General features: G+C 42.5%; 1 protein-coding gene across 3 annotated transcripts in view; it reads right to left on the bottom strand.

The window, feature by feature from the left end:
- UQCC1 (ubiquinol-cytochrome c reductase complex assembly factor 1) overlaps window positions 1–24,747 on the bottom strand; it is a 101,351-nt gene that overhangs the window by 3,640 nt on the left and 72,964 nt on the right. For 2 of the 3 annotated variants that reach the window (XM_069495402.1, XM_069495404.1), the window contains 2 exons: window positions 6,612–6,689; window positions 923–1,036 (listed from right to left, as the gene is read on the bottom strand). In XM_069495402.1, coding sequence (XP_069351503.1) covers window positions 923–1,036; window positions 6,612–6,689 — 192 coding nt within the window. The remainder of the gene's footprint in view (window positions 1–922; window positions 1,037–6,611; window positions 6,690–24,747) is intronic. The other variant, XM_069495403.1, reaches the window with a different exon arrangement.

Raw genomic sequence — 24,747 nt, 5'->3', positions numbered from 1 at the left:
TTGAAGGCCATGGACACAGGTGAACAAGAGAATAACTGTCGGGTGAGGCCCCTTTAGCGCCAGGGCCCAGGCCCATGAAGCAAAGGTGTGACTCATGGGACAGCCTGAGCTGATGACCTGTCTGGAGCAGCTGAGACCTCCAATGGCTACATGAATCACCCAGCTTGGGGTCCTAGGCCAGCTGTGCAGCTTGACTCACTGGGAGACACTCTATGTTCCTCAACCCTGCCATTCAGCTCACTCATCTATAAAGTATGAGTTCCCTATCAATACAAGATGTGGGGGCAGGGTGATCAAGAAGTTAATTCTCCATGGGCTTGAGGAAAGCTGTGGAGTTAGCAGTCCTCACTGCAGAGCTTTCTCCTAGAAGCTTTGGTGTCAGGGAGCCCTGGAGAGGCAGAGGGGTGAGGAACAGAAGTAGGGGGACCCTGCTTGACCATGGAGAACACCAAGTGGGAAGAGGCTAGGGGCGTCTATGAAATGCTGGCTGGTGCCCAGTCCTGCTAGAAGTCAGGAGCCGGAAACAAATCCCAGGGCTCCAAGTAGATAGAGAAGGAGACTACAGTGGGTGGCTGCCACTATACCCCATGCTTGTATCTCCCAGGACTCTCTGAGCCCAGTATCTAGCATAGCACCTGGCACATGGTAGGCAATGAAGTGTGTAGTGAATGGGTGACTAAAAGTTTCTGAAGGCAGAAGACTACCTGCCTCTTCCTCTTTTCTATTCCCATTTCCTGGACACCTGGCCTAGTTCATGGTTGGACACACAGAAGGTACTCTTTCTTCATCAGTGTCTGCTACATCATCACACTAGCTCCTGGTAACTCAACTTCCTATGATCCCCTGAAAGGCCAACATCCACAGACCTGAGGGAAGACACATTGTCCAGGAGACTCTAGAGGGGAGGAGAAGGGCTGCCCACCTGTTTCCTCACATACTCCACCAGCAATTCAAGCTGCCGGGGGTCTTCACATTTCTGGTTGAAGAAGGTTCTCCAGAGGGCAGCAGCCAGCCCATGATCATCTGAAAGGATCCCCTGGAACACAGAGTATAACTGGTCTCCTGAGGAGTATCGCAGAGCCTTGATACAAAAGCTGGGGATATTGTGAACATGCTAGCAACCACAGCATTGTCTCAGAAGGACCTTACAAATGCTATGAGAGAAATGGGGCAACTACATGGTAGAGCAGGAAGAGGTCTTACAAGAGCATCTGGTCCAACTCCTTCATTTTATACAAAGGAAGAACATGGGACCCAGAGGAGCCAAGTCACTGGCTAAGGTGATAAAGAGCTGGGACTCAGCTGGGCGAGGTGGCTCACACCTGTAATCCTAGCGCTCTAGGAGGCTAAGGTGGGAGGATCACTTGAGGTCAGGAGTTCGAGACCAGCCTGAGCAAGATTGAGACCCTGTCTCTACTAAAAAGTAGAAAAAAAATTAGCCGGGCAACTAAAAATAGGAAAAATTAGCTGGGCGTGGTGGCATGCACCTGTAGTCCCAACTACTCGGGAGGCTGAGGCAAGAGGATCGCTTGAGCCCAGGAGTCTGAAGTTGCTGTGACCTAGTCTGACACCACAGCACTCTAGCCTGGGCAACAGAGTGAGATTCTGTCTCAAAAAAAAAAAAAAGAGCTGGGACTCATGTCTGGCCGACCAACTCAGACATGGCTCCCTCTATTCTATTGCCCGGGGAACAACTGAGAGGCCAAGAAGAGAAATAGTAGTAGCAGTATTTCCATTGTTGTCCACAGGAAAGGGCTGGGAGTACTGAGAGTGTACATTTTTCCCAGGAATGGAGGTGGGTATGGACTGCACCTTCTCGCTTGGTGCAAAGGCAACTGGCTTTTTGGGGAAGGGAGCCAGGTTCTTGTCTTTACTGTCATCTAACTCTGGGCTGGCGATGGCTGGCCCAGCCTCTCCCTAAGTAGAGGAACAGGCTGTTCAACAGGACTGCCAGGAGCCACAGAGGGCAATGCTCAGAGCCTGCATGTATGTATGCCTAATGTTGCCTCTCCTGGCACAGGGATCTCTGTTGGGAAGTTCAAAGATCACAGAGGCTAACTAGAGCCCAGGCCACCAGCCAAGGCCATTTTCTAGTTTGGACCTCTAGAGGAGGGAGGGATGAGGGTTTTGCTTCCTGGGGTGGAGCTGACTGAAGGGAAAGGCTCTGAGAAGTTACTCTGTCCAGGTGCCAAGTTAGTGTGTGGAACCAAAGTGCTGACATGGAGTTAGAAGCCAGATCAAGTCCTAGTTCTGCCTCTGCCAAGCTCACTGATGGTGGCAATTCACTAAACCTGAGTCTTAATCTTCTCACTTATTAAAGAGAGATGAAAATACTTGCTCTACTTACAGTATCCTTGAATTGTAAGAATAAGATAACGTGAAGATGTTTTGTTGTTGTTTTTGGTTTTGTGACACAAGGTCTTGCTCTGTCTCCTGGGCTAGAGTGCATCATCATAACTCACTGCAACCTCAAACTCCTGGGTTCAAGCGATCCCCTGCCTCAGTAGCTGGGACTACAGGTGCATGCCACCACACCCAGTTAATTTTTTCTATTTTTAGAAGAGACAGCTCTTGCTCAGTTGGTGTGACTATATTTTTTAAGTGTAATATGTTGGATGCAGAGATTAGGAGCACACTTTGGCAGGCGGCTGTGGATACAGTTAAAACAACAGTGGTAACCGGGAGCCACAACACCTGAGTTCAAAGGTCAGCTCTGTTACTTGATGGCTGTGTGGCCTTTGAAAAACCATTAGCCCTTCCTAAGCTTTAGTTTCTCATGAGTTAAACAAGCATAACAATACCTATCCCACGGAGTCATTGAGAGAATTAAGAGATACTGACCATGAAAGGATATGTAAGTGGTAAACATTACACAAAGCCCTGGGATCATTTATTCTGCCTTATCTTGTGGTCTGGCCTCTTGGGCACTGACATATATGAGGTCTGGCTCCAGGCCTGCTGCCAGAAAGGGCCATGTCCAGTAAGCGGTGTTGACAGTTTGGTAGAAGAACATTCCACCTGTTCCAAATGCCCTCTGATAAACAATCCTACAGTTCCACAGCTTAAGACTGTCCTGGCACAATGGCTGAGTCAGGAAAACCAGCTTCTTCTGGCAAATGGGACAGGAGCCAAGGACAAGCTCAGGCACATCACCATTCTCCAAGCTATTTGTTAACACAACAGCCTGCCTGTGTCTGCAGTGCCCAGAGCACATGCTGGAATGCTGCTGGCAGCAACCCACATGTGCTGCACGGGAAGGAATGGGAGTGAGAGAGGGTGTTACGGGGACTGGGGGACTTGCAGAATGAGCAGAGCCCAGGACAGGGAAAGCTTGTGAGCCACGGCCTGCTGCAAACAGGCGGCCTCAGTAGTGGGTGAGATGGCTGGGAAGGGGCAAATCCACAGGGAAAAGATGACTCAAAACTCATTAATAGTGATAACAACCTGACTGTTTCAGACTGTCAGGGTTCCCTCACACACCTGGCTCCTAATGACTATGTATGCCAAGTAGAACAGATATTATTATCCCCATTTGAAAGATAAGTAAACTGAGGCTTAGAGGTTATCTAGCTAACTGGTGGTAGAACTAGAACCAGCATGTACTGATGAGGTCAGGAGATGGTGACTGACTAGCTCTAATTGGAACTCTACCTGGCACAGAGTGGAAGCGCAAAAAAAATGGCTGAATAAATAAACAACTTCGGCCTTCTTTTCACCATGCTGCTAGTAAGTCAGTGAAAACAAATGGGAGAGTAATCTGAGAGTGCAAATTTCAGACTAAGAAAGCAGAAAAGGAAAAAAAGTCTCTGGGACCCAAACATCAGGGTGCATAACAATTTCCCCATGATCTAATTGGGTGCTGACTTGAAGGAAGAAGCATCCTTCAGAAATTAAGACACTTAGTCTAGAGTGACTGAGAGGAAGCCAAAGGGACTGTTCTGGTTATAGAGGTTCTGGTTAAGGGTTTAGAGTGGCAGAGTTTCACTCACTGAAGATTGATCTGACACCACTATGTGCTTAGCATGATGCTAAGAATACAGAATCACAGCAATACGATCTGAGCTCTCAGGGAGCTTGTAATCTAGGTGAAGGAACAAAGCCAGTGTACATCTACCAGCAACATAGAATAAAATCCTGGAGAATGAACAAACACTAAACTGCACAGTGATACGCCAAGCCATACTCTGTGCACAGCTGCCTCCTCATTCTATGACATCTCGGAGAGACTTTCCTGGTCCACAGTAAGTCATTCCCTGCTGTCATTCTCTATCACTTTACTCTATTTGTAATTACATATTTATTTGCTTATTTACTTATTTACTGACTCTCAGTAAGAAGGTAAGCTCCAGTGGGAAAGAACCAGATCATGTTTGTTTTATTCACCAATATACTCCCAATGCATCATACATGGTAGACAATAAATATCTATTAAATGGATAGATGAATGGATGAATAGGTGCTGAAATTCAAAATAAAACACAAGATCTAAAGAGGTCAGGGAAAGCTTTGTGAAGTGGGCCTTTAAGAGTGGGGAGGATTTGTAGAGCTACAGGATGTTCTAAGCAAAAGAAAATATTCGTTCACTAAACATTTACTGAGGGAGTGCCTGCAAGGTGCCAGGCCCTATGATACAAAGCTGACCAAGACTCAGCAACGGCCCTCAACATCATGTTGTCCAGCAAAGTTTCAACCAGGCACAACATGTTTGTGGGGCAGTGAGGGAAATGGCCTAACTCAGAGAGACGGCAATGGGAGATAAAGGTGGACAGGGCGCATAATAATGGGAACAGTTCACAGAAGGCCTAGAAGTCTGTGGAGCAATTTGGACCTCAGGTAGTAGAAAAGAGGAAGGTTCCAAAAGTGTCCAGGGAGGTGGCACAATCCAAGCAAGATTCTAGGAAAAGGCTGCTGTAGAACAGCACTGTCAACCTTCTGTGATGATGGAAATGTTCTATATCTGCACTGTCCAATACAGTAGCTATTAGCCACATATAGTTATTGAACACCTGGAATGTGGCTAGTGTGACTAAAAGGAACTGAATTTTTAATTTTATTTACTTAATTTAAATCAAAATAGTTACATGTGGCTAGTACTGGACAGCTCTAGAACCTTGTGATTCCAAGTGTGGTATGCAAAATGGCTGCACCTACATCACCTGCAGCTGTTAGCAATGCAGACTCTCAGGCCCCACTCCAGACTTGCTGAGTCAGAATCTGAATTTTAGCTAGGTCTCCAGGTCATTTACATGCACATTAAAATTTAAAAAAAACTGTTCTAGAATTACACATTAAAATCACCTGGGGAACTTTTATAACTACAGATGCCTACCTCCACCAATTAAATCAGAACCTTTGGGGGACAGGGCCCAGGCATTGGTATTTCTAAAAGTGCCAAGGTAATTAGTATATTTCCCAGACTTTCCTATTCTTAAGAGTTACCTAGGGTGCTTGTTAACTACCAGGCAGAACTTGAAGATATTGCGCTAAGTGAAGATATTATGCTAAGTGAAATAAGCCAAAAAGGTCAAATACTGTATGATTCCACTTACATAACATTATCTAGAATAGTCAAATTCATAGAGACAAAGTTGAACGGTGGTTGCCAGCAGCTAGCAGGCAGAAGGGAATAAGTTATTGTTCATTGGGTACAGAGTTTCAGTTTGGGAAGATAGAAAAGTTCTGGAGATGAATGGTGGTGATGGTTGCACAACAATGGAGATGTACTTAATGCCACTAAACCGCACACTTAAAAATGGTTAAAATGGAAATTTTATGTTATGTATATTTTACAATTTAAAAAAAAGATGAGATGAGATAGATCTAAATGTTCTGATGTGGAAAGCTGCCAAGATAAACTGTTCAGTGAAAAAAGCAAGTTGCAGAATAGTGCGAGGTGCAGAGGCATAAAGAAGGAACATGTACAGGCATTTGTCTATGCACAGATGACACCTGGAAGGATACCCAATAAACTATTAATGAAGTTTCCTCTAGGGAACTGGGCAGGAAAGAAAATGGGCCTTCTATTTTCTGCATCAACCACTTCCACTTATATACAGCTTTACATTTTTTTGTTTTTGTTTTCTTAAATAGAGAGGGGGGTCTCACTCTGTTCCCCAGACTGGCCTTGAACTCCTGGGTTCAAGTGATCCTCCCGCCTCAGCCTCCCAAGTAGCTGGGACTACAGGTGCATGCCACTGGGCCTAGCTAGTTTTACTAAGTTTTAAAATGAGTGTGTATTGCTTTTATAATTAAAGCAAAAAAAAGTGTATAACTTGTCTTTCTAAGTGAGTATCTTTCTCGCTGGGAGCATCTGGGACTAAGACAGTGTCTGATTTGCCTTTGTCCCTCCATCCAGCACCCAGCAGCCACTCAATAAATGCTGACTAGTTGAATGATTTGACCAGATTAGACAGTGCTCTCATTCCCAAACACGAGGCAAATTGCTGGGCACATTCATTCTAATTGCCCAGTCAATGAAGATGAAGAAATAAACACTAAGCCATAATGGCAGGCAGTGATGATGATCTCTGAAGCTTCCTTCAGGGGCTTTCATCAAAAGTCTTTGTTGGGGGAGGCCACTGTTCTGCCTAAGACTTGGTAAATGATCTTACCTCATCATATCCCAAAATTGCTGCATAGAAATTATTCGTCATGATGATCATGTTCTTCTTCAGAATATAGGAATTAACCTACAGAAAGAAATGGCAAAAACAAAAGTATGAAAGAAAGGAAAAAAACAAAAAGTATGATCTTTGACACTTAGCTGTTACAGACTCTTAGTAGAACAAAGAGAGAGGGCCCCTAACAAGTCAAACTGCCAGTCCATTCCCAATTCTCTGATCTGTCGGGATTCTCCCCAATTTGCTAACTTCTTTAAGGTTTTGATCCCAAATTACACAAAACAGTCAGTTTAATGAAATGAGCCCCAATTACATGTTTGATTTTGTGCTAGCTCCTATGAACACAAAGTATAAGAAACAGTTTCTTTTTTTTTTTTTTTTTTTTGAGACAGAGTCTCACTCTGTTGCCCAGGCTAGAGTGAGTGCCGTGGCGTCAGCCTAGCTCACAGCAACCTCAAACTCCTGAGCTCAAGCGATCCTCCTGTCTCAGCCTCCCGAGTAGCTGGGACTACAGGCATGCGCCACCATGCCCGGCTAATTTTTTTCTATATATATTTTTAGCTGTCCATATAATTTCTTTCTATTTTTAGTAGAGGTGGGGTCTCGCTCTTGCTCAGGCTGGTCTCGAACTCCTGAGCTCAAACAATCCGCCCACCTCGGCCTCCCAGAATGCTAGGATTACAGGCGTGAGCCACCGCGCCCGGCCAGAAACAGTTTCTTGACTGAAGGAGCACATAGTCTAATATGGGAAAATAGGCATATAAAAAACAATTACACTGCAATGTGTTGCCTCAAATCCCATTCCAAACACGCTGAATCATAAATAGATTTCAGTGAAAATGACCTCTACTTAGGGGAGCTGGGGAATAGTTTGCTAGGAGGTAACATTTGAGTGGACCTTGGAGAAAGAGTTTGACAGAAGAGAGTGAGGGGGAGGAGACAGCATTCATGTCAGAGGGAACAAGGTGTGCAAGGTACAGCAGCTGGAAAGAAAATGGGGAGTGTCAGGGAGGGTGAATGGACAGGAACACTGGAAAGGCATGTTGGGACCAGGTTAGAAAATGTCTTAAGGGCCACTCAAAAGAGCTTGATGTGGTGAAAGAACTAAAAGAAGGAAGTTGTCAGAAGTGGGAAGAGGAGGGAGCGGGTAGGACTGTGAGTGAGATGCTGAGGAGAAAGGAGGGTCTCTGAGGCCCTGGAGATGGAGGAAGAACAAGATGAGCAACTCTGAAGTAGTAAGACTGTTAATATTAAGAGATTATTTTTTGTTTGTTTGTTTGTTTGGGTTTTTTGGGGACAGAATCTTACTCTGCTGCCCCTGGCTAGAGTACAGTGGAGTCATGATAGCTCACTGCAACCTCAAACTCCTGGGCTTGAGCGGTCCTCCTGCCTCAGCCTCTCAAGTAGCTGGGACTACAGGTGTGCACCACCATGCCCGGTTGATTTTTTCTATTTTTAGTAGACATGGGGTCTCGGTCTTACTCAGGCTGGTCTCGAACTCCTGAGCTCAAATGATCCTCCCTCCTCTGCCTCCCAGAATGTTAGGATTGAGGTTGCTGTGAGCTAGGCTGACGCCATGGCACTCTAGCCCAGGCAACAGAGCAAGACTGTGTCTCAGAAAAAAAAAATGCTATTCCAGTGAGACCGTTGAGACCGTGGTAGAATTCCTCTCAGGGAATGGCCAGGAGGGCCAGGAGGGCCTTCAAAGCCTAGAGTGCAGTTCACTGAATGTCTTCAACAGGGTAAATATTTGACCTGCAGACAGTAATATGCTGGAGGGCAGGGTCCACATTTTATTACTCTCTGGGATCCCAGAAGAAAGCCAGTGTAATGTTTAACATAGAGTAAGAACTATTTAAACTGACAGGTTTTAGAAACAGCCAAAAATCATTCGGCACTTTATGTAATATTTGTGTTTAACCACCCCAATCACCACCATGCCCACTGTCATCTCCTCCATTACTGAGCACCTGTCATGGGCCACATGCTTATGGACATCATCTCATCTCATCTGATTGTCACCAGAACTCAGAGAAGTGTTATAGTCACTGATAGCCCATAGGTGACTGTCTGAGAAACTTAGGTTGCACAGCAAACTAATGATAAGGCTGAGACTAGCATCCAGGTCATTCTGAATCCAAAGTCCATGCTCTTTACATTCTACAAGGTTCCTACCACCAGGAAGAAATTTTTACTTCCGATTTTTACTTCCGATCACAAATCAAAGACTAAGTAATTTTATCCTGTAGTTTGTAACTGGTCTCTGAATAAAGGCAGAAAGGGTAAAAGGATCTGGAGTTAGAGTCAGAAAACCTGTGTTCAAGTCATATTTTGCTATGTACATAGGATGTGATCTTGAGCAAGTCGAATAACCTCTTTGAGTCCATTTCTGTATCTTTTAAATGCCATACACACAGGGCTGTTTTGAAGAGCACATGAGTTAGCATGTATTCATTCATTAATTTAACAATGTATGCTGAAAGCCTTGGCAGACTGCAGAGTGCTCTGCAAATGCAAGGAATTATGAGTAATAACTTCTGGTTTGTTTATATAAAACTGAAACCAGTGCCAATACTTTATAGTCATGGATAATTTTCAAAAATGAAGAGAGAATTGTGAAGCTCAAGTCTGGAAAATGTGAGATTGGATGTAGCTAGGAGTACAAACCACGACCTTTCCCACCCATCTTCAACCCAGGCCACATTAGCCATCCATCCTTTGTGTTCTCACGGCTCTCTGTGCATATTTCTCCCCCTGGGTGCACAACACAGTTTAGAGTTGCTTGTGTGCCTGTCTCTCCCATTAGTCTGGGAGCTACTATAATGGTCATGGGGACCGTGTCCGATTAATCTCAGCACCCCCAACACCTGGTCCAGAGCCTAACCCAGAGGAGGGGCTGAAATAGGCATGGTGATGACTGAATCCTTACAAGAGCCTGAGTACCATTCATAGCATGTTCTATCCAATGATAACAGTGAGTTTGGGTTTCTTCTTTTTTTTGCTGCTGAATACTTTCCATGTTTCTGAAGTTTCAGAAACATATACTGCCAAATTTCTACTGCCCTATCTTCCAGAAGGGGCTGGGGTAAAAGGAAGAGTCAAGAAACAGACCAGAGCTAGAGTTCATTCCTTCTGTCATGTGAGGATGAGATTACAACCCAGACCTCGAGATACCCATTTTGGGGCTTACTCCCATACAAACTGTTCTCCTGCCTGTGCAAGAAGAGCCAGAGCCACAAAAGGACAGCATCAGAGGTGCCTCTCAGAGGAAAACATTCACTGAAATTTCCCAGCAGAGCTAGTTTATGTGTTGCATCATGCCATTAAGCTCTGGAGCTAGAAGGGCCCTCAGAGATCACCTAGCTCAGTACTCTTGAAGAAATGGTGAACTGAGACCCCAAAGGGACAAGAAACTTATCCAAGGTCACACATCAAGTTAGCGTCAGAGCCAGGATTAGAACCTGATTTCTGGGTGAGTGCTTTTCCTACTTCACTATCCATAGGGCATTTCCAGAGATCACCAATATATAAATCTGCAAACCTCACTTTTTGCTTTCCAGCTAAGCCATGTACATACAAACATATTTTCTCCTCCTGGGACACACCTACATTCTGGCTGGCTACTACCCAGGAAGAAAGGAGCACAGGAGTTGAGTTCCTTGTAAGCAGGGCTCCTCAACCTCCTAGTCCTATATTCTAACTCCAGTGACCTGTAAGCTGCCTCTCCCCCTCACCTCCACCAGAGAGATGGCAAGCGGCTAGGAATGGTTTTCAGATATCATCACCCAGGCTGGATTAGATCATGAAAAGGGCCCTTCCTGGAAGAGGGTGGAAGCTCGATCAGTGTGGACATATGATCTGCAGGCAACAGGTGAGGACAAGTGACAGCAGCTTCCTCAACTACTGGACTCACTCTGCCAGGCCCTTCTGGCCATCCCTGCAGCCAGAGGGAGCTGGATATTCCCTCTGGTGTACCCTTGTTGGATTTTATTCCCTCATTTAAATTTTTGTTTCCCCATCTCTCCATTGCCAGATCATTCTATATGGAGCACTCTGCCCATGAATACACAGATGCACCCAGCAGAAGAGAAACTCCTCCCAGATAAGAGACTAATAAGTTAGTCTCTTATTAATCTCTTATTCTTTCCATAATGCTTTGTTTATAAAAACCCATACATACAGCTCCACCACAAGGAAAAGGTTCCTTTTATATCAGTTACTCATATTTTCCCATTTATTTAAGCTATTAAAATTCATGTAGATATTTTATAAGCCATCAGGATTCAGTGACTGGTATTACTGAATGTTTAATAATAAACTAAACAGAAGAAATCAGAGGGTTAAATGATGACTGCAATTCCTAATGACTTAATTAAATTTTTATTGAGTACATAAACTATGATGTCATTTCTAGCCAACCATGGGTCTACTTTCCCAGCATGTCACAGGGTGGGAGCACTCAATAGGAGGCTAGCCTAAATGAGCAGCAGGTCTCAGTTGAAATGGGGAGGGGAGCAAGGCTCATGTAACACACTCAATAAATTATCCGTTCATTTTTAAACAAAGTCCATGAGTTATAATATATTTGCCATGCACTTTTTATGACATAATAAAAATGTTACCTTAAGGATTACTTAACACATACTACAAATGTTATAGCAGAGGCAGGCACAAGGGGCAAAGAAAACAAACATGAGCAGGCCAGGGACGGGTCCTGGAGTTTATGTCCCAGGGGGAACAGCATAGCATATTAAAAAGGGAATGCAAAAAAAAGGGAGGGGGGATACAAGAGTTCAAGGTTACTAATCAGCAGATTAATAAATGAGACAACCAACAGGGAACACAAGTAAAGCAATAATGAATCTTGCAAGGCATATGTTTAATTAACGTAGCATTCTCGAGGAGGAATATTAGCTTTAAAGAGACGCCAGTTCATTTGAGGCCAATTCACTACCCTCTTTCCCCTTTTTCACTGTTGCTGCTCTTAAAGACATTTATGTGACTGCTTAACAGAGGAACCAGACTATGTGGATATAGGGACCTATGGGAGATCAAATTTTAACTCCTCCGTGAGCTCAGCAAGACTCTTCGTGCTCTACTCTCGGTCATCTTTCCTGCCTCACCTCCTCTCATCTCCCCACTTTTATCTCACCCTTCAGTCAGAGTAAACTATGTACAATTTCCACAGGTATGTCATGCTTAGTTCTATCTCTTAGTCATACTGCTGCTGGGAATCTTTCTATTTGTCCATTGACAGAAGGGATGCTAATTCCTTATTCTCTAAGACTTAGCTCACAAATCACTTTCTCTACAAAGCCTCCCCTCTCCCCAGTCTATAGGTGCCCCAAAGTGATTCAAGTCTAAAAATAGGTCCCATAATTCACTGTTTACCAAGTGCCAAGAAATGTGCTAAGAGCTTTATATAATACATATTTGTTCACTTAATCCTTCCCAATGACTCTGATACAAGTACTGTTACTACCTCCTTCAGAGAAGAGGAAACTGATGTTTGGGAAAGTTAAAGCTGCAGAGCTAGGAAATAGTGGGGTCAAGATTAGAACACAGAGCAATCCAACTCCTATCTATGTTGGAACAAACACCATAAAGAATGTGGGTGCCCCTTCAGGTGCCCCACACCTTCCAGTTATCTGTAGAGGCAAAGCTAAGAAGTGCTAATGTGGTCTTGAGTAAAGACAACTCAGAGATTCCTAATTCCAGTGGTAGCTAGAGACAGGCCACTAGATAAGTCTTCAGTGGCCAGTTACTAATACGTCAGACATCTCTAGTGTAGCCAAGCTCCTCTCCTGATAGGAGGGGAGAATGGAAGAAGGTCAGTATGGAAAACACAAGAAATGATGAGGATGAAGGCAAGAATAAGCTTTAAGGTTACTGAGGAATCAAAGTTGCTAACGCAGCAGACTGATAAGAATTTGTTGGAATGAACAAAGGGTGGCTAAAGTTGCTGACTGAAGCATAAGGAATATATCAAATTCATTGTAGGGCAACAATGCAATGCAATACATGTTTTAGTTGTCTTTATAGCAGACAGTAATGCCATCAGCAACACTCTGCAGTACCAACACCTTGTGCTACAGTCGTTGTGTAGCAACAGGTAGCACACTGAATATCAGCTAGCCTATTTAAATTTAATGTTAGAAATTAGCCCATTATGGAATATTATGTCAGATACACAGAAACAGGGTACAAGTAACTGAGAGAAGATGGACATGGAGAGATCAAATACAAAAGTATACATATTATTCACTTACTTGCACTAAAAGATCTACTGAAGGTATTTTAGCAATGATCACAAAATACAAACAGAACTTGTGTGTGTGTGTATGTGTGTGTGTGCGTGCAAATTAGGCAGTTCCAGAGAAAACTGTTAATACTAAGAAGAAAAGGAAAATTAATAAAATATGAAAAGACATTTCAATTTCTTCTTCTCTTTTTAGAAAATGGTGTAAACATTGGAGTAAAGCATGTTCCAGTTGAGATGAAAGGCCAACCGAAACAAGGCATAAGGTGATCCTTTTAAAAATCCACTTCAACATTTTTTTTTTTTTTTTTTTTGTGGAGACAGAATCTCGCTCTGTTGCCCCAGGTAGAGTGCAGTGGCATCATCATAGCTCACTGCAACCTCAAACTCCTGGGTTCAAGTGATCCTCCTGCCTCAGCCTCCCAAGTAGCTGGAGCTACAGGTACTTGCCATCGTACCTGGCCTCATTTCAAACTTTTAATGCACAAGAGAAGCTTGCTGTATGACGAAATGCCTTTTAAAAAAAAAAAATCCCTTTCTTATTTATTTTGAAAATTTCAGTTTTGCGGCTTGGAATTGACATATTCAAAACCCGCATAGCCTGATAATGTCCTGAAAAACAAGATAGGTACATGGATAGCAGGCAGGACTGCAGAAGCAGCAGCCTTCCTTCAATTTCTGAATGGTCACAACGTACTGGAGTACTTTCCTCAGGCTTGAAAAATAGCCAAGAGAGAAAAGATGGCTGTCCTCGGAAACTCCAGTCATCCATTCAGTTGACAACGCATTCAAACACATCAGTAAGTCCATAATCACCTTGAAAAGCAGCTGGTAAGGTACATTAAGGTCCTAGGAAGATCACACTATCACACCAATTTAGTTTTCTTCTATATCAAGACATAAAGATAAGGGGAATATAACAGCTATAATCTACTGTGATTTCTGGAAGCTTTTTATAGTATCCACATGACAAGTCTCATGCACACTCCAGTCAGAGGAGTAAACACCTAGCTTGAAAGAGTCACTGTTTTAACAACAGCACTGATGGTACAGAGTCCTAAAGGAAACAATCCGGTGGGCTACTTTAAAATCTGTACTGATGATAATTCTGACAATAGTGGTGATAAAAATGCTTACACATTGCATTTGATTAGATAATGTTTTCATTTTATGATCTTATTGCCATCCAGAAGTTCATACCCTTACTGCTGCTGTTGTCCTGATTCTATAAACAAGGAAACCCAAGCTCAAAAATGTTAAGTGACTTGCAGCCAAATCACACCCTGCTTGTAAGTAGCAATGCTAGGGCTCAGATGGCCAGTCCCTAAATCTAGTGTCTTTTCTAAGCTATCACACCTTTCTGATTCTGATGAGTCATATCAGAAATGGGAGAATCACACATGCACAAAGCTAAAATCGCAAATTTCTGTACTTTAGAGAACAAGAGTAAAATGGACTCTAAATTATTGGAAAAATTATCCTAAAAACAAGATGAGAGTCAACAAGATCAAATGCAGAGTATTACGTCTATACTAAAATAAATAAATAAATAAATAACAGGATGGAAGAAGGGTTTGACCAGGTAGATGTAACAGAATCTCTCAGAGCAAATCTCTCTCATGAACTGATGAAATGGAAATGTGAAAAGGTGATAATAATTGGACATGTTAAAAGAAAAGCCATACACAAAGGTCAAAAAGTTTTCTTTCCTCTTTTATTATAATGGTTGAAAGTTTTTGTTTTAGCTACCATACTTAAGAATGAACATGGAGAACCAGAGAAATTTCAATGAAGAATGTCAGACAGATATGGTCATGATGGATTGGCACTGGTCACAGGCTAGAGCAGTAAAGGTTCCATAGCCAACAGAAACATCTAGAGGCTGTTCCATGAGGTCAGCCTCAATAGATCAGATCTCAGAAGTACTCTGATACTATCTGAGATGATTATAACTCTCTCTTTGTACCCTTTCCTTACATCTGGGACCTACTCCTTCCCCATTCCACATGGGTTAGCAAGCTACTGATCCTGGAATGCTGTCCCCTCATCACAGAGATGGGCACATAGCCCATGCTAAGCCAGTCAGACTCTTGCTTCTGAGACTAGAAACAACCAAAGATAAAAGGAAGCTAAATTTGGATCACCCCAAAGACACTATACATAACTTCCTGTTACTAATACTAAGATTCCTTAGCTGCCCTGCATCTTTTCTTCCTGAAGCCTGTTGCTAAACGCTTCATTCTGTGAGTCTTAGTTACCTTCCAGTAAATCCTTTGTTTGCTTGAATGAGCTAAAGTCTCAGTTGATTACAATCAACGGAATTCATCGATTCATTAAAAACTAACAGTATCAGCTAACATTTGGTGAATACTTACCATGTGCCAGAAATTGTATTAAAAGCCCTGTAAGTGTTATCTCTTTAATCTGCACAATAATCCTAAAAAGGGGGTATTATTATCCTCATTTTACAGAAAAGGCATCACCTCATTTTTCTGTGAAGGTTTTCAAGTTTCCCAAAGCTTGTTGCTTTTTCCTTCACGTGGGTTTTAATACTTCCACCAGGAATACTTACTGTACTATTTTAATGATCCGTTTATAGGCTGACCACCCCCTAACACACAGATACACTGCATTAGACTGTGATCTCTTTGAGGGTAAAGATGGCAAACTGCTTGGCACACATCACTAGGACAAATCAATATGACACTGTCACAATTACCTTGCATAATACTGGTACCCATGTACTTTTACAAATTTCAAGGAAGCTCTCCAAGTACAAGGATTCAGGGAGGGGCTGAGCAAGTCTGTATACATGCCAGTGCTATTTTCATGGTTTTCACACACTACTCTAGCATGAGGAGGCCCAACTCCTGTTTCTTCAGTCCGTCCTCACACAGCTCTGAAACCCCACACCCCTATCAAATCAATCTCTTGTACTAAAACAAGTTTCCAGACCACCTCTAATTCCATTACAGTCATGTGCCACATAATGATATATTGGTTGATGATTGACCATATATACAACAGTGGTTCCATAAGATTATAATACTGAATTTTTACTATACATTGTCTATGCTTAGACGTGTTTCAATACACAAATACTATTGTGTTACAATTGCCTACAACATTCAGTACCATAACATGCTTTACGGGTTTGTAGCCTAGGAGCTACACTATATAGTGTAGGTGTGTAATAGGCTATACTGTCCAGATTTGTTCAAGTATACTCTATGATAATGACGAAATCACCTAATGACACATTTCTCAGAACATGTCCCCACAGTTAAGCAACGCACTTCTGTACCATCATTTTCTAGAGTTCAGGATCTGGAATCAAAATATGTATACAGAAGCTTTTTTTTTTTTTTTTAAGAGATGGGGTCTCACTCTGTCACCCAGGCAGGAGTACAGCAGCATGATCATGACTCATTGCATACTCAAACTCCCAGCTCAAGGAATCCTCCCTCCTTAGCCTCCCAAGTAGCTAGGACCACAGGAGCACGCTACCATGTCTAGCTAATTAAAGAAATTTTTTTTTTTAGAGACTGGGTATTGCTATCTTGCCCAGGCTGGTCTCAAACTCCTGGCCTCAAGTGATCGTCCCGCCTCAGCTTCCTAAATTGCTGGGATTACAGGTATGAGCCACTATGCCCAGCTTATACAGAAGTCTAAAGTAAAAAGGAGAGCTCTGACTGAATACAAAGAGAACTTCACATTGTCAGAGTAAGAAAATACTAAGTGAGGAACTGAGTTTCTCTCTCTTGCTGGTTACTCTAACAAGATAAAAGCCAACTATTCTGAAGTAAACAGACCTTTGATACCTGCCTGCTCTATAACAAGTGCTATGTAAGAATAACAGGAAATTTTCTAAGAGGTATCTTTCTGTTTATACTTCCAAGTTTAAGAAAAGGCTTATGCCCTGTCAACAAATACTAGTGCAGGAAAGTTTTGGTTAGGCTTTGGGTTTTTTTTTTTTTTTCCTGAAACAGAGTCTCACTCTGTCATCCTGGCTAGAGTGCAGTGGCATCATCATAGTTCACTGCAACCTCAAACTCCTAGGCTCAAGGGATCCTCCTGCCTCAGCCTTCCAAGTAGCTCGGGCTACAGGCACACACCAAAATGCCTGGTTAATTTTTCTATTTTTAGTAGAAACTGGGTCTTGCTCTTGTTTAGGCTGGTCTCAAACTCCTGAGCTCAAGTGATCCTCCTGCCTCAGCATCCCAGAGCACTAGGATTATAGGCGTGAGCCATCATACCCTACTCAGGCTTTGGTCTCTGTTGTGAAATAGAAGATTTGGAAAGTGAAAACAGTTTACTTTATTGATGGCCATTAATGGCTAATAATCAAGGTAGACCCAATTAGCAAGACAATTACCAGAAGTATAAGAAAAGGATAATTCCATTCTCACCTACTAGGATGGCTATAATCTAAAATAAAAGGAAAGGAAAAATAAGTGTAGGTAAGGATGTAGAAAAATTGGAACCCTCATGCATCACTGAAGGGAATGTAAAATGGCACAGCCACTGTGGAAAACTGGTGGTTTCTCAAATGGCTAAACATAGAACTATCCTGTGACCCAGCAATCCCACTCCTAACTATATACCCAAAAGAACTGAAAGCAGTGACGAATAGATGTTTATACGCCAATTTTCACAGCAGCATTATATATAACAGTCAAAAGGTAGAAACAACCCAAGTGTCCATCAAGAGAAGAATGAATAAAAATAAACAAAATGTGGTATACACATACAACGGAATATTTGGAATATTATTCTGCCATAAAAAGGAACGAAATTTTGATATATGCTATAACATGGATGGACCCTGAAAACATTTTACATAGTGAAATAAGTCAGACACAAAAGGACAAATACTGTATAACTCCACTTATATGAAGTATTTAGGCAAATTCAGAGATAGAAAATAGGACAGAGGCTACCTGGGGCTGAAGGGAGGAAAAATGGAGGAGTTATTACTTATGGATACAAAGTTTTTGTTAGGGATGATGAAAAAATTTTAGGTATAGATAATGATGGTTACATAACACTGTGAATGTACTTAATGCCACTGAATTGTATACTTACAAATGGTTAAAATGGTAAAATATTGTCTTGCATATATTTTATAACAATAAAATTCCAATTACAAATGGCTTTTCTCAAACAGGTATTTCAATCTGTGACTTAATCATGTGTATATTAAAGCCTCTCTTATGTTACTCATCCCATTCTGTACAGTAGTATCATTAAGAAATTTATGTTCCTTGTTAGATTACAAGCTGTCTCAGTGAAGAATTCTACATTGCCTTGTACATGTTTGGTAAGCATGTATTGAGTGCCTCCTGTATTCTAGGCATTGTGGTATGTGCTGGGAATAAAAATTTGATGAATAAAACACAGTACTCGTCCTTAAGAAGTTCATAATCTCATGTGGAAGACACCCTTAGCACACTGTCTGTAAAAAATGGCAATGATGTGGGGGCCAAAAGGCTTCAGAAAAGAGGCAACATTTATTATACTGGGTATTAAAAGGTGAATAGGTATGTTCAGACAGAAAGAATGGTATGTGCAAGGCCACAGAGAGGTAAACAAGTACAGCATTATCAGAGGAAAATTTGTAACAAAGAGCTTATGGTAGGAGGAAGCAGAAGGCAGAGCTGGAAAAGCAGTTTGTGTTAGATTATAAATGGCCCTGAATGCCACATGAAGGAAAGACAAGGAAGGGTTCTAAGCACAGGGAAATTACATAGACATTTATTTTCACAAAGTAACCCTAGAAGTGAGCACCATAAAGTTGGGAAAGGACCAGAGGCAGGAAAACCAGGGGAGGCTGCTGCAATAATCTAGGTAAGAGTCGGTAAGGAATTGAATCAATATAAGTGGCAATAGAGAGGAAGGAATGCTTTCATGAGAAATGTCTATGGCAGACTCAATAGGATTTGTTTATCAAGTGGATGTGGAAGAGAAAAGGTGAGGCTGAGACTTGCACATCATCAAACCTCACTGAAGAAAGTGAAGAGAGAAGAAAGATGAAGAAAGAAGGCAACAGTTATATGCAATCGTACACTGATGACTTTCTGACCCTGGCAGCACCAAGTGCAAACAACCAGTCTTGTATGATTTTAGCAATCACTGTGCCCTTAATGTCTCCTATGTTGTGGTAATGGAAAATCTTACTCGGATAAGATGTAATATGAGCAAGATGTGTATTTAGTTGGAGCCCGGCAGGCGTCTCCAGTGGAGCAAGGGTATAACACACCAGGGCCTAGGAGCCTGAGCCCCATTTCCAGTAATTTGTTCACTACATGTCAGTAGATATCATTCCTCTGGGTCCTTTGCATTCTCTCTGCAGCCATGAGGTCTGATTACTGTCAGCAAGAAGATGCTGACATACTCAGGTTTCCAGAGACACTTGTAGGCTCCTAATTGCACCCTAAGCCTCATGACTGCATTTATGAGCACAGAAAACCTGCAGGCACAACTTTGCTTTTTAATGATTTTCTGTTAAATTTAGGCAGACTGGGTACAGTGGAAAGCTATAAGGATGCTTGTTCCCCATAACTATGAACCATCTCAAATGCACAGATGTACAAGTCAAACAGATGAATATAGATAATTAACAAGGAGTGGGTTCTTTGCTAAGGGAGCTAAAGCACTCACTGTCACTTGTGGATGCTTAGGAACTAAACAACCTAGAGGACCTAAAGGCAAAACTGAGATCACTGACCTCAGAATCCTTTCCCACTCAGTAATCCTAGAATAGATATATCATGCTGCCTAGAAGGCCACATTTTGTCACAGGATCCAACATTTAGCCCCTTACAAATCTTGAGGTTCCTAGTCCCTTCATCCAGCAGCCCTCTGCCTTCTCCTTCTCCACGGTGACGGAGAGCAAAAGAGGCAGGGCCACCCTAATGAACCAAGTCACACAAGTTAACTGGTGACTCCACCTGAGCACAGAAGTTCAGACAAAAGTCTATAGTTCAAAAAGTAAAGCACATATTTTCATTGTTTTCATTTTGCATAATGTTTGTCTTTCATTGGCTGTTTCTTACTGCCTACTGTTCAGAACTGTACGTTTTCCAAAAGTACTGACCCAATGGTAATGTGAGAAAGAGGTTGTTCCCTACTGTAGACATGAGGAAGCAAAGGCTCATAAAGGTCAAGTGACTCACCCAATTATCACTTGACTACTAAATGGTCAAGGTGTTCACAGAAACAAGGTCTTCTAACTCCTAGTCCAACATTTTTTTGTTTTTATTTTTGTTTCAGAGATAGGATCTCACTCTGTCACCTAGGCTAGACTGAAGTGGCCTGATCATAGCTCACTGCAGCTTTGAACTCCTGGGCTCTAGTGATCCTCCACTTCAGCTTCCCAACTAGCTGGGACTATAGGTATGTGCCACTGTGCCCAGATAATTTTTTTCTTTTTTTTTAGAGACAGGGTCTAGCTCTGTTACCCAGGCTGGTCTCAAACTCCTGGCCTCAAGCAATCCTTCCACCTTAGCCTCCAAAGTGCTAGGATTACAGGTGTGAGCTGCTGTGCCCAGCCCCAACATTCTTTTAAGGCTCAAGCAGAATTGCCATTCAGCTGATAGCTTGTAGAATCCTGTAGAAGTATCTTGGGAATGGCTGAGCCTGGATTCCAGGTAGAAGTGATATGATCACTCCCACTCTAGTGGTGAGGAGGTCAAGGGTGAGGCAAGGAGGGAGGTTCAGGTAACCCCTAAAATGCAACTGACGGTTGGCCTTGTGAGCTCTGACAGTGGCTCCATCTCTACAGGGTAATTCAAATTCTCTCTCTCTTTTTTTTTTGTTTTTGTTTTTTGGTCTTCTTTTTTACAGTAAAATGTTCCTAAAAGGGTATTTTATCCAAAGGAAAGAGAAAAACTCAGAATGCTGTACCTGTTAAGGAGATGCTCTTTTTAGTGATCTGTATTCAAGCCCCAACTCGGGCCTAGGAAACATACCGAAATCTAAGTAAATTTTGGGCCACAACAGCCCCATTTCTCCACCCTGTGACTCTGGAAGACAAATCACTCTGAGTCTCAGTTTTCCCATCAAAACTATGCAATATCGTCTTTCCTTTTTCTTTTTACGTTAACATACGAGATTAAAATGCTAAACCATAAGTAATAAAATTAATAGCAGTAAACATCTACTTCACTCTTAGGCACTGTTCAAAGAGTTTCACATGTGGTAAGTCATTTAACCCTCATAATGCTGTAAGATGTGAGGTAGGTATCATAGTTATCCCTACTTTGCAAAGAGGAAACTGAGGCACAGAGACCTTGCCCAAGGTCACAAAGCCAGGGCAGAATCTGAGCCCAAACTGTTTGGCTTCAGTGCTTGAACACTCTCAACTACTCTGTGATACTGCCCTGGAAAGGAGGTTACAAACCTCACCCAATCACCCAGTTGGAGTGAGGGCCTGGAAGTCTCTAGCCTTCCCCTAAGCACCTAGAGGTTTGCCTTCTCTCCTGCCCCATCCTCCCAACATACTCAGTCCTGCTCTGGGACAGCTTCTCTAGGAAGCCTGCAGCAAAAACAAAACAAAAGAGCTGGTCAACTCATATCTTACTTGTTTGTCTATTTTATTTGGAAGTGAACCTAGGAAAGATTCAATTTCATTTCTCTTCTTGGCATAAACTAGATTGTAAGCCCTATAAGATCATTTCTCTCTGGTATATCCTCTACCAACAGCATTTAGGGATTAGCACATGGCGAGAGACAATGTTCCTTGAATAAATGAATGAATGAAACAATCCTTAATAGAACCACACAAATTAATGATACTAGACTTAAAGGAAATAAATTCAATAATGTCTTCATCAAATGTATATTCAGTGCTAACCATGCATCAAGCACTGTTGTAGGAGCTGAGGCTATAGCAGTAAACAGACAATTTCTGAACTCCTGGAGCATACATTCTGGAAAGGGGAGAAGGGGATACAATAAACTAAACAAATAAAATATACAGAGCATCAGGTGGTAAATTAGTGTTATTGCCCTAATCCTGTCATTCAAGGTCCCTAACATAAGAACTGCCCAGTGCCACATATGGGGTATAAATGTGGGGACAGGTTGGGAACCTGTTGCTGCCAAGAACTGGCAAGGTCTGATGTGAAGGTAGCAGAAACCACTCAGAGACAGAACAAGGGATGTTTGCTGGAAGCTTCACTAAAAATCCTGGAGGACAAAAGCCACCTTTTAGTACCATCTGTACCCCCAGATCAATGCCTGGCACATACCAGGTACTGAGTGAACCCGGTGTAGAGCATCTGGGGACTGTGAGGGAAGGAGAACAAGAAGCACCACACCTCCATATGCACCTTTCTGTTCCGCACCACTATGCTAGACGAGAAAGGGCAAGCAAATAGGAAAATTCATCAAGAAAATATTTTAGCCAGGCATGGTGGCTTGTGCCTATAGTCCCAGGTACTTGGGAAGCTGAGGCAGGAGGATCACTTGAGCCCAGGAGTTTGAGGTTACAGTGAGTTATGATGATGCCACTGCACTCTAGCCCAGGTGACAGAACAAGATCCTATCTAAAGAAAGAAAGAGAAAAAAAAGAAAGAAAGAAAGAAAATATCATTCAGAATGTGCTTTGACCATATACCTGGCACAGATATCTCAACACCTATGTCAGTTATAGAAAGGATTATGTTTACTTCATTCTACTCTTCCCTTGGAGCCTCTTGCAATATAACAAAACTACTTGTTAAACCAAATAAAAAATATATACTATGTACTGACAGTATGCCTTGCTCTGTGCTGAGCCATGAGGTTACTCAAGGATGACTCATGATCCTTGCACTTAAGAAATTTACAATCAGAGCTGGGTATGGTGGCTCACCCCTGTAATCCCAGTACTTTGGGAGGCCAAGGGGAGAGGATCATTTGAGGCCAGGAATTTGAGACCAGCCTGGGCATCCCGTCTCTGAGATCCCGTCTCTACAAAAAATAAAAAAAATTAGCCAGGCTTGGTGGTGCATGCCTACAGTGCCAGCTACTCTGGAAGCTGAGCAGGAGGATCATTTGAGCCCAGGAGCTCACAGTTACAGTGAGCTATGATCAACCACTGCACTCCAGCCTGGGCAACAGAGCAAAACCGTGTTTCTAAAAAGAAGAAAAGAAATTTACAAGCCGGGCATGGTGACCCATGCCTGTCTCTACTAAAAATAGAAAAAATTAGCTGGGCATGGTGGCATGTGCCTCTAGTCCCAGCTACTTAGGAGGCTAAGGCAGGAGGATCGCTTGAGCCCAGGAGTTTGAGGTTGCTGTGAGCTAGGCTGATGCCATGGCACGCTAGCCTGGGCAACACAGTAAGATTCTGTCTCAAAAAAAAAAAAAAGAAAGAAAGAAAGAAAGAAAGAAATTTACAATCATATTGGTGAATAAGACATAAATGTAAATCTGGAGTGATTAGGGAAAATTTCTGAGATTTCCAGGTGGAGTTAGTGGGATATTGACAGGCAGAGACCAGAAGAAAAGTTCTACAGGCAGAAAAGATAATAAAATGATAGTGAATTGCAGCGAGTCTTTTTTTTTTTTTTTTCTTTCTTTTTTTTTTTTTTTTTTTGAGACAGAGTCTCACTCTGTTGCCCAGGCTAGAGTGAGTGCCGTGGCGTCAGCCTAGCTCACAGCAACCTCAAACTCCTGAGCTCAAGCGATTCTCCTGTCTCAGCCTCCCGAGTAGCTGGGACTACAGGCATGCGCCACCATGCCCGGCTTGCAGCGAGTCTTGAAGACAGACTAAGAGGTATGCTGTACATCTAGCAGGCACTGAGGAGTCACTGTGGGTTTCTGTGTAATGAATAATTTGACATAAATAGTGTTTAGGAAGATTAGCCAAGCTATTGAACAATTTGCAGAATGAATCTGAGATGAAGACAGTCAAGAGGCAAGAGGACCAGTGAAGCAGCCAACAGTGAGTTCAGGTGAGAGGTCAAGACTGGTTCTGAGCACCAATAGGACAGCTGAAGCTCTGATCATTGTTGTTCTAAAGAAAGGCTCCTTCTCTTCGAGAACCAGGCATGTCATATTTATGGCAAGTAGCACTGACACTCAGAAAGACTAACTAAACAGACAGCAATGGACATGGAGAAAGAAGTCCCTCCATTCCAGCTGGGCCCCTTCAGCTCTAACCAACCCTGTAAGGTCACTCACCTAGCATTCTGGGGAAATGAGAGGAGAAAGGAGTGTTACAGCTGCCTCACCAATGGATCCAGAAATACTCCCGGCATATCCAGGGCAGCTGTAATAAACATCTCACTCTACTCACTCACTCCTGGATCTGCCTCTTTAACCTCCAGAACTTATTCACATAGCCACTCAGATCTTGGCAGAGCCACTGCCCCCTGGTAATATCCACTGTGGGGTTTAACCCACAGGAGAAAAGAGCAGACAGCTGCCCACTTTGTAGGACATGGCATGAGCGGCATCATCAAGCTTGCCTCACGCCAAGAGCTCCTCATAATGCCTGTATATCTTACTACTGCAACCATTTCTTTTTCCAAAGACACTAATTACAGAAAGCTCCCATTAAAATGCAAATATTATCGAGGATCATTAAAACATTATCCTATTATTAATAGCATCCATTAACAATTTAGTATGAATTAGTTTATCAGGTAGGGTAGCAGCAGAGAACTGATTCTAAGAAAAGGGTTAGGAATAGAGTATGATTTCATTCACTCGTCCACACTCAACATTTGATGAAGGATTGTTATGTGGTAAGCACTGTGCTAGACATTGAAATACTGACCTTAAGAGAAAAGGATCAAAAGAGGTCTGTAAGATAGGAAGCTTTTCCCAGTAAAACAAAATGGAGCGTGCATGTGATAGCTCCAGAGAACAGCAAAGATG

Source organism: Eulemur rufifrons, chromosome 20 (assembly GCF_041146395.1).
Source record: "Eulemur rufifrons isolate Redbay chromosome 20, OSU_ERuf_1, whole genome shotgun sequence".
Classification (NCBI taxonomy): Eukaryota; Metazoa; Chordata; class Mammalia; order Primates; family Lemuridae; genus Eulemur; species Eulemur rufifrons.
This window is presented reverse-complemented; position numbering and strand designations above follow the sequence as displayed.